Source organism: Synchiropus splendidus, chromosome 2, assembly GCF_027744825.2.
Source record: "Synchiropus splendidus isolate RoL2022-P1 chromosome 2, RoL_Sspl_1.0, whole genome shotgun sequence".
NCBI lineage: Eukaryota > Metazoa > Chordata > Actinopteri > Syngnathiformes > Callionymidae > Synchiropus > Synchiropus splendidus.
This window is the reverse complement of record NC_071335.1, coordinates 22,365,854-22,384,501: the sequence shown is the minus strand read 5'-3', so window position 1 is coordinate 22,384,501 and position 18,648 is coordinate 22,365,854. Positions and strand designations below refer to the sequence as shown.

Below are 18,648 nucleotides of genomic sequence, written 5' to 3'. Positions count from 1 at the left end.
GTGAGGTTTCTTCCAGCAGCACACTTTCATGTACTGACTTCACTTTCCACCTGGTTGAGATTTCTGTTTACATGATTCTCTATCAGCAGTGAGGCAGAATGTGTGTGTGTGGTGTTCAGTAACGGGATGATCAGTCCACACCACTGATGAAAAAAAAGGTCTTGAAAACGCTCATGCCCCCCACCCCTCCCTTCACACTCATGACTCTTTGCCAGGGTAGTGTACTGATGTTCTAGTTGCCCACCTAAGTCCATCTCAGTTAAAGAACTTCTCCACATCGGAACTGTTTAACAAGCCACTGAATTCATTTACTTCTTCAGGTGAAGAGCTGTTAAACTGTTCAAAAGGTAAGAAAAGGAGGCAAACATCTGGAAGAATTGCTTGTTTCTTCATTTGTTTTTATTGGCTGCATTCATTCAAATGGCTACACTGTTCTCCACCAACGCAGGGTCCAAGTAAGTGTAGGGTAGATCCAGACACTTGTTTCTCTTCTGGATGGTCTCACTCAACTTCTTCAGCTCCTCCTGAAACTCTCCGATCAGTTTGCAGGGAGTCTCCTCAGTGAAGTGCTTCTGTGGGTAAATGCCGAGGGCGTTCTGAGGAGAAAGGTCAAATATGAAGCCTTGCACTTGGAATTCAAGGAAACTTGGGGTGTTGGGAAGAAGACCGAGGAAATAAAGCCATGAAAAGCGTGTTGAAAATCCAGCAGCCGCTAGAAATAGGAGGGCGTCACTTACGAAGTCAGACGACTGCTTGCTGAGCAGCCACTCCACTGCCATCCCATTCACTGTGATGCCAACAGTGGGAAGCGTCGCCAACATCACCTCTTGGGATGACGTGCCCTTCTTGGTTGGTGGAGGACGTTGAAGAGTGGTGGGGGAGTTGGGGAGCCAGGCATCGTAGTCGTACTGCCACAGGTGGTGAAGACAAATGGTGATCCAGCTGTGTTCTGAACTCACCATTGTCTTGACTGACTCACCTGTCCACTGTTGACAGCTGCATGTTGTCCTGAGCCGGTGAAGATCACCATGGTGACAAACTTGATCACTTCATCCACCCTGCTGAATCTTTGGGGGATTCCTGGAGAGGAGAAACACATTTGACCATCTGAAACACTGATATTTCCATCAGCCAAGCATTTGCAATGAACATGGAGAATCTCAAACTAGTCTCCTGGTTCCCTTCAAAAGGCTTCTAGTTGTCAAGCCAGTCCACAATCCAACCTGAGCTTTCCCGGGAAAGGAATCCATGTTGGTAAACGTCTGCGATCCAGGCCTGCAGCTCCGTATCTTGTTCCACCTCTGTGTCATTCTTGTAGTAGAACTTGAGAACTTTCTCAACAAACCTGTGCGAAGGTCAATGATCAGTGTTTCTATATGAACTGGAGAAAGGTTTCCTGCTGAATGTGAGGCACCTGTTGATGATTCCCCAAAGCCTGAGCCCATCATCTCTGTAGAAGTAAAACGGCACCGTCTCCATGCCGCGCTGAGAGATTTCTTCAGGCAAACAGAGGGAGCTGTAGGTGATGGAGGCCATTGACCTCCTCAGGATTTCAACCATGCCTTCTCCACCTGAGGCTACAAACTGGAGACAGAGTGAGGGATGTGTCAGAGATGAGAATAGTGTTGCTGGCTGTCCTTTACTGCTACACCTTCTCACCTGAGGGAAAGCTCCATCTTCTGAGATGAGCAGCTGCCGAGCCATGACATTGATCTGCATCGTGTACCGCGTGTGCAGGATGAGGAGCTGAAACAGAACAATCCATCACATCCCCAGCCAATTCATTTTGAAGATGTCAAGATGAACCTCTGTTGGTCATGTATCTGGCATAACATTGGTCAGCTCTGCATGACTGTCAGAGAATATGATGTTGCCCTTAGAAAACAGTGCAGCACCCCACACCATTGCAGTCAGAGACTCCTCGCTCACCTTGTAGAGAGGATGCACCATGGGGATGTTGCGCATCAGCGCCATGGCAAACACCTCAGCCAGCAGGTGAGTGCGCAGCAGGTGGACGTTGAGTTGATGCTCGTTGAAGTCGGCGCCTCTCACAAATATCTTGGCCAGCAGCCAGTCATACTCCGAGTCAGTGGGCAGGAAGATGGGATTGTCCTCTGCAGGAACCTGCTTCAGCTGTGGAGAGATCCAATCACAACTGTTCATCCAGAGCAGTGATATGAAGTGCATGAGACCATCGTGGCTACTGAGTCATCAGCACAGGGAAACTACCTGAATAGCGACGGGCTTCATCTTATCGCCACTGGTTTTGTGGAACAGGACGAGAGGAGCCATCAAGAACTGCTGCACCCCGTTGATGGTGTTTGCTTTGACCCCATCCAGACGCTTGTAGTCGCACAGGAAAATGTTGCCTTTCTGTGGATCAGAAAATTTCTCAAGCTATGCACCTTTTTCCTCAGTGTTGAAACTCAAGTCACCTCCATTTCCTCTCGCAGGCTTCCCTGGAGAATAGAAGCCACCATGGCATCAGTGACGGGGAAATTGTCCGGCAGGGATTTGCACTGTCGAATCAAGATTGGGTTGATGCCATTCAGATACTGGTAGCCAAAGAAGCCGTCGTCCTTCCAGTTGTGGGAAACGTATTCTGCAGAAACACTTTCTTCTCAATATCAAGCCTCCCTTTTCATCCAAACATAATGTTCATCCCATTCCATCACCTGCCATGGGAGTGGTTTTATTGCGGAACACATTTCTGATGTCCTCAAGGTCTCCCCAGTTCTCAGTAGAGCTGGCGTAGCCCTTCATGTTAATCTCTGCTAACCTGAGGAGGAAAGCTCAGTCAAAACATGCCTCATTTACATCCTTTAGTCCATTCAGAAACAACATAACCAAGGTTGGGTTGAAGGTTAAAGCTGTGAACTCACCCACTGGCTGCAGTCAGAGCAAACTCCGTCTTTTTGACAGGACTGAATTGGAAGTTATCTGGGATCTCTGCAGGTGTGTCGGCCTCCATGCAGTGAGGAATTCCTTCCAAATAAACCTTCCAGCTGAAGAGAGTTGGAGCACATTCGACACGTCAGATCATCACCACAGGCTGTGCATCGGCTGGTTAGCAAATGTAATATTTAATCATCTAAAAATCTTATGATAAACAAGTCACCGAAACTGCTCCTTTCTGATGTTAACTTCCTGCTGCCGATTCTGGAGGCCAAGTGGATGGTCTTCAAAGATCCTCAGAGCTGTGAAGAAGAAAGAGTCTGTGGTGCAGAGTCATCGCATGTAGACAGAGAGCAGACATCACGTCGGCTCACACCAGACAGGCCCCGGGACCATCCTCACTCCTCTGCTGCAGAGGTTTCAATACCTGCAGCAGAATCTAGTTCAAAAAGCCTAGAACTGAAGAAGAACTGACTGAAGCTGGGACGTCTGATACTTGACTCCATCTACTTCTCCACCTCACCATCCTCACTTGTGATGGTCCACGTGTTGAGAAGCAGCAACAAACAGGTCAGTTATTCAGCAGGTTACAATGCTTCAGATTGATCTTGATGATCATTTGAAGCCACATGGCACATCCTCCATGTTTGTAGTCCTCCGCCAATGCTCAGTGTTTCCAGCAAGGCGGCCATTATGAACTTTCATTGGATGAATTTTGGAAGTTTTACTTTGATGTGAAGCTCCTAGATTAGTGAGGGATGTGATTAAGAAAACCTACCTGCTGTTGAACCATCGACCGTTGAGAAAATGTGCTGACGCAGCAGTTCATGTGCACACCTACCTTCTCCTGCTCTGAAGGAATGGATGGCTCCGTCAGAGATCCAGCAGTAGATGGGGAAGCAGACGCTGAGACCTTCAGGGGAGGTCACCTCCGCATGAGCAGGGAACCAGCTGTCATTAACTATGTTACGCTCCTTCTTGACGTTGACCAGCAGCAGCTTGCCGAGGGACGCCCCACAGGAAACCGAGACTTTAGAAACCTGCACCAGAGTTTGAGCAGTAAGAAGCAGCAGTTCCAATGAGAGCCAAAGAAAGACTCCATGATACTCACAGTGCCTCCTAAAATGGATACTTTAGTGGCCTCCAGCAGCTGGAACTCACTCTGCCCATCTGTGCCCACCAGCTGAATGTAGACGTTGTTCAAGGTGTCTGCTTGGAGCAGACAGACAGTTTGGACTTTCACTTGGTAGGTCACCATGGTCGTCTGAAGAGTCTCCAGGAGAGGCGAAGGGCTGCAGGCTGGATTGAAGGAATCTGGACCACAATGACAGGGTGAGTCACAGGTGCACCTTTATACCTGAAGATGAGTGGGCGTGTCCTCACAGCATTCTACGGTGGCCCTGAAGATCAGAAGACAAGCCCAACGGTAAGCATGACCACAAAACCAGAAACATATTCACATGAATGAAATGAATGAAGAATGAAAGGAATGGGGCTTCCCTACATTATAAAGGGGCGCATTTGTCATTGACCCCTGGGGAAAGCTTTTATTCTGTCCAGCAACTTCCTCTTCCTGTTTGTTCTTTTGTCAGGTGCGGATGAGATCGGCAGCTGCACCTCGTCTGGCCTGAGGACTCCACCACGCAACGAGAATGAAAACCTTTTATTTAAAATATTACACTTTATGTAAGAGTGAATTAGTGGCTCACTTTACTAATGCTTGAATTTGAGTTTTCCTTTTCCACACTGACTGAATACTTATTTCTGGAAAAAAAAATAAAAATTGATGTTTACTCTAATATTTGAAAAAAAGTTTGAAAAGACACACTGCAGTCGAATTATCTGGAGTGATGTTGCATTGAACATTTTTTCCTCCGCTGTCCTACACAAAGTAGATTGTTCAGTAAATAAATAAAAATCATCTGTCCAACATGAAAATTGAAAGACATTAAGTACAGACCAAACACTTTGCGCTGGCTCTGATGTGTGGACAATAGAATTAATCATGAGCATTAGTTAAGTCTCAGTAACTGATGTAATCATTAACGTTTACTCAATAATTAGACATGAACTTAAAACAACACGCATAAACCAAAAACCCATCGGATCAGCCGAACAGTCTTGTCGGAATAAAGGTGGATTACTCCAGGTTCAGTCTACTCACAAAGGGTTGCATTTGTTCATAGACATGATTCCAGAAATCAAATAAACTTTTGTGAATGTCTGTCAACATTCTAAACTTAAAAGATAATGTCGTGACTCCCTCAAGAGTTGTATATTTTCAATTTGCTCCACATTTTGCAGCACACTTGATTCAAGTTTAACAAATCAGGTGTCAGCTGGACCAAGCGACAGCAGACTGAAGATACACTGATGACAGTCTTCTGACCTTCAGGGCCACCGTAGAATGTTGTGAAGACACGCCCACTCATCTTCAGGTATAAAGGTGCACCTGTGACTCACCCTGTCATTGTCGTCTGGATTCCTTCAATCCAGCCTGCAGCCCTTCGCCTCTGCTGGAGACTCTTCAGACGACCATGGTGACCTACCAAGTGAAAGTCCAAACTGTCTGTCTGCTCCAAGCAGACACCTTGAACAACGTCTACATTCAGCTGGTGGGCACAGATGGGCAGAGTGAGTTCCAGCTGCTGGAGGCCACTAAAGTATCCATTTTAGGAGGCACTGTGAGTATGATGGAGTTTCTCCTTGGCTCTCATTGGAACTGTTGCTTCTTACTGCTCAAACTCTGGTGCAGGTTTCTAAAGTCTCGGTTTCCTGTGGGGCGTCCCTCGGCAAGCTGCTGCTGGTCAACGTCAAGAAGGAGCGTAACATAGTTAATGACAGCTGGTTCCCTGCTCATGCGGAGGTGACCTCCCCTGAAGGTCTCAGCGTCTGCTTCCCCATCTACTGCTGGATCTCTGACGGAGCCATCCATTCCTTCAGAGCAGGAGAAGGTAGGTGTGCACATGAACTGCTGCGTCAGCACATTTTCTCAACGGTCGATGGTTCAACAGCAGGTAGGTTTTCTTAATCACATCCCTCACTAATCTAGGAGCTTCACATCAAAGTAAAACTTCCAAAATTCATCCAATGAAAGTTCATAATGGCCGCCTTGCTGGAAACACTGAGCATTGGCGGAGGACTACAAACATGGAGGATGTGCCATGTGGCTTCAAATGATCATCAAGATCAATCTGAAGCATTGTAACCTGCTGAATAACTGACCTGTTTGTTGCTGCTTCTCAACACCTGGACCATCACAAGTGAGGCTGGTGAGGTGGAGAAGTAGATGGAGTCAAGTAGCAGACGTCCCAGCTTCAGTCAGTTCTTCTTCAGTTCTAGGCTTTTTGAACTAGATTCTGCTGCAGGTATTGAAACCTCTGCAGCAGAGGAGTGAGGATGGTCCCGGGGCCTGTCTGGTGTGAGCCGACGTGATGTCTGCTCTCTGTCTACATGCGATGACTCTGCACCACAGACTCTTTCTTCTTCACAGCTCTGAGGATCTTTGAAGACCATCCACTTGGCCTCCAGAATCGGCAGCAGGAAGTTAACATCAGAAAGGAGCAGTTTCGGTGACTTGTTTATCATAAGATTTTTAGATGGTTAAATATTACATTTGCTAACCAGCCGATGCACAGCCTGTGGTGATGATCTGACGTGTAGAATGTGCTCCAACTCTCTTCAGCTGGAAGGTTTATTTGGAAGGAATTCCTCACTGCATGGAGGCCGACACACCTGCAGAGATCCCAGATAACTTCCAATTCAGTCCTGTCAAAAAGACGGAGTTTGCTCTGACTGCAGCCAGTGGGTGAGTTCACAGCTTTAACCTTCAACCCAACCTTGGTTATGTTGTTTCTGAATGGACTAAAAGATGTAAATGAGGCATGTTTTGACTGAGCTTTCCTCCTCAGGTTAGCAGAGATTAACATGAAGGGCTACGCCAGCTCTACTGAGAACTGGGGAGACCTTGAGGACATCAGAAATGTGTTCCGCAATAAAACCACTCCCATGGCAGGTGATGGAATGGGATGAACATTATGTTTGGATGAAAAGGGAGGCTTGATATTGAGAAGAAAGTGTTTCTGCAGAATACGTTTCCCACAACTGGAAGGACGACGGCTTCTTTGGCTACCAGTATCTGAATGGAATCAACCCAATCTTGATTCGACAATGCAAATCCCTGCCGGACAATTTCCCCGTCACTGATGCCATGGTGGCTTCTATTCTCCAGGGAAGCCTGCGAGAGGAAATGGAGGTGACTTGAGTTTCAACACTGAGGAAAAAGGTGCATAGCTTGAGAAATTCTTTTCTGATCCACAGAAAGGCAACATTTTCCTGTGCGACTACAAGCGTCTGGATGGAGTCAAAACAAACACCATCAACGGGGTGCAGCAGTTCTTGATGGCTCCTCTTGTCCTGTTCCACAAAACCAGTGGTTACAAGATGAAGCCCATCGCTATTCAGGTAGTTTCCCTGTGCTGATGACTCAGTAGCCACGATGGTCTCATGCACTTCATATCACTGCTCTGGATGAACAGTTGTGATTGGATCTGTCCACAGCTGAAGCAGGTTCCTGCAGAGGACAATCCCATCTTCCTGCCCACTGACTCGGAGTATGACTGGCTGCTGGCCAAGATATTTGTGAGAGGCGCCGACTTCAACGAGCATCAACTCAACGTCCACCTGCTGCGCAGTCACCTGCTGGCTGAGGTGTTTGCCATGGCGCTGATGCGCAACATCCCCATGGTGCATCCTCTCTACAAGGTGAGGGAGGAGTCTCTGACTGCAGTGGTGTGGGGTGGATTACATATTAGGGGACAGTCATGCAGGGCTGACCAATGTTATGCCAGATACATGACCAAGGTTCATCTTGACATCTTCAAAATGAATTGGCTGGGGATGTGATTGTCCTGTTTCAGCTCCTCATCCTGCACACGCGGTACACGATGCAGATCAATGTCATGGCTCGGCAGCTGCTCATCTCAGAAGATGGAGCTTTCCCTCAGGTGAGAAGGTGTAGCAGTAAAGGACAGCCAGCAACACTATTCTCATCTCTGACACATCCCTCACTCTGTCTCCAGTTTGTAGCCTCAGGTGGAGAAGGCATGGTTGAAATCCTGAGGAGGTCAATGGCCTCCATCACCTACAGCTCCCTCTGTTTGCCTGAAGAAATCTCTCAGCGCGGCATGGAGACGGTGCCAAACTACTTCTACAGAGATGATGGGCTCAGGCTTTGGGGAATCATCAACAGGTGCCTCACATTCAGCAGGAAACCTTTCTCCAGTTCATATAGAAACACTGATCATTGACCTTCTCACAGGTTTGTTGAGAAAGTTCTCAAGTTCTACTACAAGAATGACACAGAGGTGGAACAAGATACGGAGCTGCAGGCCTGGATCGCAGACATCTACCAACATGGATTCCTTTCCCGGGAAAGCTCAGGTTGGATTGTGGACTGGCTTGACAACTAGAAACCTTTTGAAGGGAACCAGGAGACTAGTTTGAGATTCTCCATGTTCATTGCCAGTGTTTGGAAATATCTGTTTCAGATGGTCAAATGTGTTTCTCCTCCCAGGAACCCCCCAAAGATTCAGCAGGGTGGATGAAGTGATCAAGTTTGTCACCATGGTGATCTTCACCGGCTCAGGACAACATGCAGCTGTCAACAGTGGACAGGTGAGTCAGTCAAGACAATGGTGAGTTCAGAACACAGCTGGATCACCATTTGTCTTCACCACCTGTGGCAGTACGACTACGATGCCTGGCTCCCCAACTCCCCCACCACTCTTCAACGTCCTCCACCAACCAAGAAGGGCTCGTCATCCCAAGAGGTGATGTTGGCGACGCTTCCCACTGTTGGCATCACAGTGAATGGTATGGCAGTGGAGTGGCTGCTCAGCAAGCAGTCGTCTGACTTCGTAAGTGACACCCTCCTCTTTCTAGCGGCTGCTGGACTTTCAACACGCTTTTCATGGCTTTATTTCCTCGGTCTTCTTCCCAACACCCCAAGTTTCCTTGAATTCCAAGTGCAAGGCTTCATATTTGACCTTTCTCCTCAGAACGCCCTCGGCATTTACCCACAGAAGCACTTCACTGAGGAGACTCCCTGCAAACTGGTCGGAGAGTTTCAGGAGGAGCTGAAGAAGTTGAGTGAGACCATCCAGAAGAGAAACAAGTGTCTGGATCTTCCCTACACCTACTTGGACCCTGCGTTGGTGGAGAACAGTGTGGCCATTTGAATAAACATAACTGAAGCAACAAGTGTTTCTCAGCCTCCTATTTCCCCTGCATGCTTTGTCATGGCTGTGGCCATGATCGAAGAATCTGGTGCTATGACCACCATACACAGCCACGTCGTGGAACCCGATGTTCCCATGCACTGGCCAGAAGGGGTTGAGGCTCCCGACTGATCCAAGTGTAGTGAATTTCTAGTGATTCAATTGTTTTTTCGATTAATAGTCACATTGTTTTCCTAGTATTTTCACGCTTGCTCATATTGTTCCCCTCATTCCAGGAGGATTCTTTTAGCTTTCACCCTCGTTCTCTGCTCATGATTGGCTAATATTCTTCAAAGTGACCTGAATCTGAGAGCGATGAGGAAACACTTTTCATCCCACAGGATCCAACCTTGTAGAAAGACTGAAACCGGCGGAGTCGAGACTCATTTTGATTTTAGGAAAGGTGTTTCAGGAGCCGTGAGGGCAAACGCGATTTCCCTCTCTGAGGTAAGCCATCACTCATTCCGCCAAGAGACGCAGGAATAAGGAGCCGGAGATTGATGCTGGTGTTGGAGGTCCCGGGGCTCAGCTGGGCAGTCCATTCCAGCCCATATACAAAGGAAGCAATCTTTCATCGGAGTCGGCCAAATTACATTTGATCAATTATGTGGGTTCAGAGTGGAGCAGCAGGATCGGAGGCTGGACGTCGGTGGCCCCCGGCAAGAGATAAAAAAAAAAAATCTGAGACCATTATTAACAGACAGGATTTACTGAGTATAAAACTAGAAAATGTAAATTTGTTTATAAGGTCATCGACCGGGTCAGAGGTCGCAGGTCAACTCATCATCTGACGTATTCAGAGAAATCGGAAAAGTAAATTCGTCTTTTAAATTGATGTTAAATTAGGCAAATTCCTTCTGTTTGATGTCACACAATAGTCCAGACATCATTCTGACAAAGGGATGAACAGAAAAAAACAAATGAAGCAGCAGCAATGATGAGTTTGGCAAACACGTCCCTCCCCTCACCTAAAAATAGGGTCGATTTTCTACACAACCCAAACCCTCCTATGTGTCACCGTCACATTTATAAGTTGGGCATTTGAGTTGTGTGTTGTATTGTCGGCAGCTTCCCATGTCAGGTGACTCTCTTTGGGGGCATACTGACACCTGCTGGTCATTTGATGCACAGCAGTCCCGTTACTGTATCTACTGTTGCTCTAACTGAAGTGACATACAGTATGATCAAGAGCAACGCAGTATGTTGGGAGAAAAACAAATGACCAAAAACAAAAATAGAAAACAAAAATGGAAAAATATGGGAATTGAGGAGAATAAAAAGTACATTTTGAAAAAAGAAAATAGGACAGAAAAATACAGTTTGTGTCTGACTTCCTGTATGTAGGATACAGAAAACGTCACCAACACAGATCAGTCAAATGTTTTTATTGACATCTTGCCCTGGTTCGTCTGAACAGATGCTTGGGTTTCAGCCGTCATTATTACAAAATACCACTCGAATCTCCGCGCCCGTGTTCATATCAAAAGACACACACACAAAACACACTATACAGAAGCCTTATTTTATCCACTTGCAGGATTTCAATCCGTTCATCGGGATTGAAAGGTAAATACTTAGAAAAGAAAATCTGTAAATGATTTAACACACAGAAACACGCAACAAAAGATATTTAAATTGTTTTTGGAATATGTACAGACAACCACATTTACAACAATACAATTAGCAAAAAGCTTTAAAAAAGTGTTTGTACTTCCAACAGCACTAAATATTACGTAGCACATCATGTGAGGATGATGGAAAAAAAAAAAAAACAAGTGTGTAACAGTCGGTATATTTTTGTTGTGACACTACAACACTAAAATGTGCCTTTAAACAGGACAAAATAGACTTGACTGGAGGGAGGTGCTGAGATGTGGGCTTCCTGATCCAACTATGTGCTCAGCTCCTAGTCGTCCCTGCTGGCACCGCCAACCTGCAACTACTAACCTGCTCTAGTGTCTCTCTGTTGCGCTGGTCTGGCATGCGCCCACTCACCGTGCACATTTGCTCTCTGATATGATGAATATGCTGAGCGGGACTGTAAATCAAACTCCTTCACCAGAGCCTTTTGGCTATTTTTGGAGAGATGAAGTCTTCGTCTTATAACTTTGGTTAGTGCCCAGACGTCTCAAGGAGAGACGCTTGAAAATGTTCAGTTCTGAGGGCTTTAACTATATGATGATATAAGTGTAGGTTGAGAGAATTTCACATGGATAAATCTGTTGTCAGAAGCTGCACGCTACACTTACTGACACCCAACAAACATGGAATATATTCGAGCGTTGTTTCCAGTGGTGTGTCCAGACTGTTTACATTATTATTTTTTTTTAATGTGGATGGATGTTCGTGTGATGAGCAAAATAGGCGAGGCAAAAAGAGTCACAACTGAGTGTCTTTGAGATGCTGTTTGCTTCCTTCTCAGCAGTCAGAGTCAGAGTTTTCTCAGACTGTGCTCGTCTGTACAGGAGCCCTTCCTCAGGGTCAGGTCGTCCACCGCCATCTCGCCGCTTCTGCCTCGCCCACGCTCACCCTTTAGTATGACCTGGAGTTAAAAAAAAAAAAAAACAAATAAAAAGATCACAACTTTCTCCAGACGAAAGACATTCGGCAACAAAGAATGTTCTTTCATTTTGTTCGAAAGACTTTTACTTGGTTTGCTTCTGTTACTGTCTACAACATAGAAAAACTGTTCCTTCTTGCTGGAATAAATAAGGACTCAAGGACTGGGGGCCAAATCCGCTCATTTTACGCGGGCCCCAAGATGTCTCCCTCAAAATTTAATTTCATTTAATGTGTCTGTTATATTCGATTGGCTACTTCAACGTTTACTCGACCAGTCAGCTGATGATGTTTATGGGTTGTCCAACACGCCAAATGTCTCATTGAAATGTTGTAAATAGTAATTTATAAATAAAATGTCGTAAATGCTTTTATAGTGTACAATGTTGTTTTGAAAACCTATATTTCAATTTTAATTGTTCAAATTGTGCTCTGAAGGGTATGTGTCCTTTGATGTTTCCTGAGTGAAATGGCCCTTTACTTTCAACATTATGGGTCACGATGGTCCTGATCCTGAGCCATTTTTTGCCGTGGATTGTGCTGAGAGAGCAGTGACGTCACGATTGGTCGACTCTTGAATCCATCGGCAACTTTAATAGTCCACTATAATCTTATTTGTCGTCCACAAAACAGAAAAAGGGATGCGCTGGTGAGGCTTCCTGAGCCAGTTTTCAGAGCCCACTAGGAGGCACTGTCTGCTCTAATACCATGTTTCATGAAGCATCCTCACACCATTACTAGCATATCCGCATACTGATACTATCACGGTCAAGGTCCCTTCTTTATATTGACCGCTATATTTTAGTGATTTATTCACATATCAACATAAAGATACTGCCACATTCTCCGCCTAGTGGATTAAATAGTGAGGTCACTGATTCCAAAACTCGCACAAATGTCTTTGATGCAAAACCGCTTGTCACGTTTGACGCGCCCCCAGACTTCAACACGACATTAAAAAGATGTGTCAGCCGTGAGAGTCGCTCAACACCCAGAGCCTTCAGTACGTCGGAATAGATCATGTCAATCTCTTGGCGGCGGCGGAGCGGCCACAAACAAACGTCACGGTAATTCATCCTGACAGCCGTCGGTAGCGTTCAGGAAGTGCCGGTCAGATTTAGATGTTCTTCACGGTTATCAATGCATTCTCTCAATGTCGTCTTCACTGAAACAGCTCAAAGTTGTCAGAGTCGAGGATCTGAGCTTAAAGGTGCTGGTCTGACATTGGTTTGCTTGGTGATGCTGGTTTATCCTCATATGTGGGGACCAAGTCCTGACCACACACCTCCTTGAGGCCTTACGACCTTTTTAGGGACCATTAGTTTTAGTTTTCAGTTTGAGCTTAGCCATTAACTTTAGGCTGAGAGGCTGGGGAAAGGGTTATGCCGTGCATGTGTACATGCTTGTAGGTGTGTACATGTATCTTGTGTGGACCGATCTTTGACCAGACGCTGATCTTATGAGGGTATTTTGCTTTGTTCTTTTGACATTTTGGCCGGTCCACACAGAGAGTTTGAGGGTGAAAACGTCAAAATAACAGTCATTATAATTGGGTTTAAGTTTGGTTCAGATTCCTGGTTAAGGCGAGCCGTTTGTTTTGGATGGCTAAGTCAAGGGTGAGAGGCTGGGGAAAGGGTTATATCCTCATAAAGATAGAGACATGTTTCTGTGTCTGTGTGAGTGAATGTGTGTGTTGGTGCCTCTCATGAACTTCAAGTCACAATGAGGTGGTTAACTCCGTGAGGACAGGCTCTTCAGTGCAGTAGAAAAGGATGTCAATGGTTCAAGGTTACGTCTTGAAGTTCACTCAGAGCTCACCTGCTCGATGTTGCACTTGTTATTTTATGAAATTATATTCTCCCTCAGAAAGAAGCATGGGAGTACCGGAGACTCACCCTGACCTCTTTCTGGCCCTCTGTTTACGCGGCGTTCTCTAGTCAGGTAGGACATGAACACTGTTCCCCTGGAGCCTCAATATTCTAAGGTCAATCTTAAGAAACTCTCCAGACTCTCACTCTTTACAAACCATTGAGGAAATCTGGAGTCTGAAGATGAATTACTGAGGCCAAAAGAATGAGGTGGAAAAACCCACAGAAGAATATTGGAGTACATTTCGTTCCTGAAGCACTCACACTTTCTAGGTCTTTGCCCCATAACGTTATCTGGGTGTGTCTCCAGCCGCTGCCCCCCGTTCTTCCCCAGACGGCAGGACTGAACTGCTTCCCCTTGTTCACAAACACCTGCAGCATTCCGACATGGTGGCCGTCCAAATTGTGTCGGAACGACAGGCACAGATTCCCATCGTTCCAGGGAGCCGACAGCGGAAGGACCAGTCTAGCCCCGCGACCCGTCCGCTTCTTTTTGTCCACTTCGGGGATCGTGAGGTAGCGACCACCTGGGGGCAAAGTCAGACACATTTTGGCGTTAGAAGAGGAAGGGTCCAGTCAAGACAACTGAAAAATAAAATCGAGTTAGGTCCTGATAACTGAGATAAAAGGTGACTTGAAAGTGATTTTGATAAGCGACAGGATTTTAAGGTGTTGTGTTAGGGGACTTCACAGTGATGGTGGGAAGCAAGGTGATGGCAGGCTGGGAAGGTGAGCAGCACTGTTTTGAAAAGAATCTGATGACTGACAGGGAGCTCTGGAAACTGTTGAAGGACAGGAGTGACGTGTTGTCTGGAAGATATTCTGATAGTTTTGATCTACAACACAGCATCACGGTGCAATGTTAGGGGTGAGTAATGGTCAGCGTGGCTGTTTGATATTGCCGACGTGGGCTGTAGGGAGCTGGTCATGAATGACGACCCGACTCTGCTCCTGAGGGGATGGACTGTGGAGATGGAAGGGGAAAACAGATTTGGAGATTCAGAGCCAGCAAGGGGTTTCATTTCCGAGGAGGAAGTTGTGAGATCGTCATCGAGGAGAAGGTTGGGCTGGGTCATTTCTGCATGGTAGTGCGGTAGTTTTTTCTTCAAAAATACTATTTAAATGTAAAATCTTTTCATATAACCAACAATAAAAACATTCATATTGTTGCTCCAACCAATCCAAAAATATTTCCTCTGAAATGTTTACTAAACAACAATTTTTCGTTTGTTTTTCCGTCTCACTTTTTATTCATTTTTTTTGCATTGACTTTATATGCTATAACGCAATATTTAAATGCAAACATTTTCATCCATTTCTTTGTCTTTACTAAATGAATTCAAAGCACTAATCTTAAGAGGTTAACAAGTGAAAAAGTGCTCTCACCTTACATGATTCATGCAAATGTATTTTGCTTATCTTGCAGATTAGCTGAAACGCGTGGTATAAATCCACCACTGGAGGCGTGTTGCATAAGTTAGGAGCTGCTTTAAATCCGCACCCCTGACCCCTCCCTTCACATCAACGGCCGTTTGCTCTAAGTGGTCAATTAATTAGCAGCAAATGTTGCCACCCTTGAAAACAGACTGGCGATTTTGCAGAGGCCATTGACAAGAATCCTCTCGAAGGTTAAACAACATTTAAATTCTAGTCTTGTTCCAGATTCTCGCGTCAGGCGCTTTACATCAGGCCTCACCTCGAAAGAGAGCAAGTGGAAGGAAACTTGTTTGGGTCTTTTAGAAACCGATTTCTCGATTTTAATGGTCACCACTCGCAGCGTGAGGCTGCAGTTCATGGTATCGACTGGAAAAGAGAGACCCTGCTTTTCAACACAGCTTCCTCTCTTATCATCAGAGGTGATTTTTGGTGTCACACCTGCTCTTTGCAGCTTGATCTTGAATGCTCACTTTGGAGGGTCCAGGTCTGCACTGTCTGAGAGAAATTTTAAAAACACTGGATGGTCATGTGTTGGTGAAGGGTGGGACAGAAACCACCGACTAAAAAGAATGAAAAGCCGTCTATCCTCATCTGCTTATCCGTTGCCGGGTCGCGGGGGCAGCAGCTTCTTCCTTCTCCCGGGCAACGTCATCTCAAGCTCCAACTGGAGCATCCAGAGACGCTCCCAGGCCAGTGAAGAGATCTCATCCCTCCACCCGGTTCTGGTTCAACCCCTCCAAGCAGGCCGTGCCTAAAAAACCTCCAAAAGGAGGCCTCCAGGGGGCGCCCTCATGAGATGCCCGAACCACCTCAACTGAGCAGCTCCAGTTCAAGTCTCTCCTGAGTCACCTTATCTCTAAGAGACACCCACCACCCATCATTTCAGCCACTTGTATCGTCAGACACTTCCTCTAAAGCAGGGGTTCTTCACCTTTTTGATCTCGGCCCCCACCTTTCCCAGAACAAATGGACCCGGGGCCCATTCAAGTAACAGATTTATTACTCTTGATTTTGATTTTCTAACTTCACTTACACGTAAACAAGCCAAAACCTTGTGAAATGTCATGAAACCATTTGACCATCGCAAAGATATTTGCCATGGAAAAGTCTGACCGGCAGCAGAACCAACATTCATCAAATTTACGAAGAAAAAAGAAAAAAAAAAATACACTTGATGCAAACTGTAGAGAAAATTGGAAAAAACAGAATAAAATTCTGAATAAAATAAATATAATTAAACCATGTCTAAATGTCATAAAATAAAAATAATATATTTTATATAAACTCCAAAGAATATATAAATGAATCGCAAATAAAAGTATTGCCATAAAATGTTCTAATACATTTTAAAAACTGCTTCAACAAGTGCTTTTAAGAGCAGTTCTTGGACTCCTCCATAGTTAGTAACTATCACAGATTTGCAGCTGTGAAGTCCATTCATTGACTCACTACTGCCACCATATGTGGCTAATGTATTAAAACTGAGCGTCTCGCAACCCTTGCAACACAGCTCCAGCCATTTCTATGATTGTCCTTCAATTACCTGAGGGATCTGGTGTTGTCTCCCAGTGAAGGTCGCCATCTTTGTCCCTGATCCAACCACAAAGGCCGTTATCAAAGGAGCAGCTCAGAAAGCCGCCGTCTGCGGAGAACAAGGCAAGATGAAAATGGAGCGTGGAAAACGAAATATACACAGGAAATTCAGGTTCTGATAGAGGAGACTCAGGTTATGACTGAGTGTGGAGAGGACAACAACACTGGACTGTGATTCACCGGATTGTTATTGATGCATATATCTGAAATCATGTGCCCACTCATCGAAAAATGTATTGTGGCCCACGCAGGTGTATTATGGGTTGAGTGGAAATTGGGCCTAATACAGATTTATTTCAGTTCTAAAAATTGAAAAAATAAAATAAAATAAAAAAATAAAAAATGGACACAAATAATTATGCATACACTTTCTTGAGAGATCATTGTCAACGAGAACAATCTTTTCATATAAGCAACAATAAAAACACGTTGGAGTTAAAGATGAGTCCATTAATATTTTTGCGTCAAACAATCAATAATTATTTGCTCAGAAATATTCACCAAGCAACATAAAGATTTTTTTCAAGGCGAGATTTTTTCATAATTTTTTTTCGTTATTACAGGGAAGATTTTTTAGACCACCACATCATACAATGATGTCATAACCAAATTATCCATGAAGAAGGAGACTAAATGGCCAGAAAAAAATATAAATAAATAAAATAGAAATGTTATAAATCTCTGAATAATTCTTATCCCCCAACCCTACTTTAAATATAATCGTATTGAAATTCAAAACACAGGTTGCATTTTGTGACTTCCTCGCCATTTTCTATTCAAAAGGAGCCTCCATTGTAGCCATTTCATCCATACAACATATGGCCAGTTAAACACTCGCTAGCAACTTAAGGTTGAAGAAGAAGAAAAAATGCCCCTGTATATCCCCCGATAACAAGGCAGATGTTGAAACCTTTCAGCGGCTGCTCTGAAGGGTGCAGGTTTGGTTATTCCTGAGTGGACACAGATGGCCCTTCACTGACTTTGTCCTCATTAGCAGTGCTCTTTATCGCATGAAACTTTTTAGTCACGTGAGTGGCTCCAAATTAAAGGACTTATTCTGGCAAGTACAAAAAAAGAAGATACTTGGGACGGTAATAATGGCAATAATGGAGTGGACAGACATTAAATTGATTTCAGTTCAAGTTTACCTGGATCATCTTTGGCTTCATCCGCTGTGTTCCCGAGCTCGATGTCAAAATCGAAGCCAAACACCGTGTTCTGGTCATTATTCCGAGGAACTGTTGAGACGAGAACGTTTAAAGATTGAAAAAATGACATTTGAAATGTCCACAAGTTTCACTCAACACCTCTATCTTAACCCTGGCGTTGTAAACAGATCAGCTGAATCGAGCGAAATGTAATCCATCTATCAAACTATCAATAAAACTTGCATCAGCGCGGAAGGCTCCGGCTCGTATGCCACTTATGCGCTTTAACCCCAACTTGACCCGTCGGCCCCACACAAGTGTCGCCGCGGCCCTTCTGGGAATGGAGAGGGCACGTCGGCACGTTGCCTCTGAGAGGTCGCACGCCCACCCGGCGCTCCAGTAATCCCTGGCATCCAGGGCTCTGGGTGCGTGTTACTTGCAGCTGTGATCTGAAGTGGAAATGTTTGGTGCTTGGTAAATGACCCTCCTGGAAATGAGGGCCACCAGAGGAGGTTTTAATTGGACAGTGAGGGACTCACTTCGCCCACTGGGAGAGTTTCACTTCATGGTGGGTTTTGTTCCGCCATCGACAGAGCTTTACATTCAGAAGCGCCAGTGCTGTGTCTCGAAATTCATGATGAAATTGGTTTCAAAAGAAGAGAAGGGACCAAATACAGCGACAAGCTACTGCGGGTTCCTTCTTCCATTTACGTCCCCACAACTTGTGAAGTGCTTTGAGACGGGGACCATTTCAGAGTCTGACATTTTTGTCACCGTGGTATTTTCAGATTGTAATTGCTCGACTGAGGGGCCATTCTTTCTGCCGACACGCAGCCCTCTGATTTGTGCCTTGCAAATAGCAGACACCAG

General features: G+C 45.3%; 3 protein-coding genes across 7 annotated transcripts in view; 1 reads left to right on the top strand and 2 right to left on the bottom strand.

Moving 5' to 3' along the window:
* Positions 1 to 416: 416 nt before the first annotated feature.
* Positions 417 to 4,153, bottom strand: LOC128754128 (polyunsaturated fatty acid lipoxygenase ALOX15B-like). The gene is made up of 14 exons (XM_053856516.1): positions 4,007 to 4,153; positions 3,737 to 3,935; positions 3,119 to 3,197; positions 2,883 to 3,005; positions 2,676 to 2,779; positions 2,436 to 2,602; positions 2,230 to 2,373; positions 1,930 to 2,133; positions 1,660 to 1,746; positions 1,415 to 1,584; positions 1,224 to 1,345; positions 980 to 1,080; positions 738 to 908; positions 417 to 596 (listed from the first exon to the last, which is right to left on the bottom strand). Exons 1-14 carry the CDS (start codon positions 4,151 to 4,153, stop codon positions 417 to 419), a joined length of 1,998 nt encoding a protein of 665 aa, XP_053712491.1.
* A 1,275-nt stretch (positions 4,154 to 5,428) lies between these two features.
* LOC128754256 (polyunsaturated fatty acid lipoxygenase ALOX15B-like) lies at positions 5,429 to 9,134 on the top strand. The gene is made up of 14 exons (XM_053856749.1): positions 5,429 to 5,579; positions 5,651 to 5,849; positions 6,389 to 6,467; positions 6,581 to 6,703; positions 6,807 to 6,910; positions 6,984 to 7,150; positions 7,216 to 7,359; positions 7,456 to 7,659; positions 7,815 to 7,901; positions 7,977 to 8,146; positions 8,216 to 8,337; positions 8,471 to 8,571; positions 8,643 to 8,813; positions 8,955 to 9,134. Exons 1-14 carry the CDS (start codon positions 5,433 to 5,435, stop codon positions 9,132 to 9,134), a joined length of 1,998 nt encoding a protein of 665 aa, XP_053712724.1. The 5' UTR covers positions 5,429 to 5,432.
* A 1,416-nt stretch (positions 9,135 to 10,550) lies between these two features.
* The window catches only part of npnta (nephronectin a), a 60,723-nt gene continuing 52,625 nt past the window's right edge, over positions 10,551 to 18,648 (bottom strand). For all 5 annotated transcript variants that reach the window (XM_053855609.1, XM_053855611.1, XM_053855610.1 and 2 more), the window contains 4 exons: positions 17,779 to 17,868; positions 16,581 to 16,679; positions 13,865 to 14,127; positions 10,551 to 11,715 (listed from right to left, as the gene is read on the bottom strand). In XM_053855609.1, the coding sequence (XP_053711584.1) occupies positions 11,605 to 11,715; positions 13,865 to 14,127; positions 16,581 to 16,679; positions 17,779 to 17,868 (563 nt within the window). In that variant the 3' untranslated portion in view covers positions 10,551 to 11,604. The remainder of the gene's footprint in view (positions 11,716 to 13,864; positions 14,128 to 16,580; positions 16,680 to 17,778; positions 17,869 to 18,648) is intronic.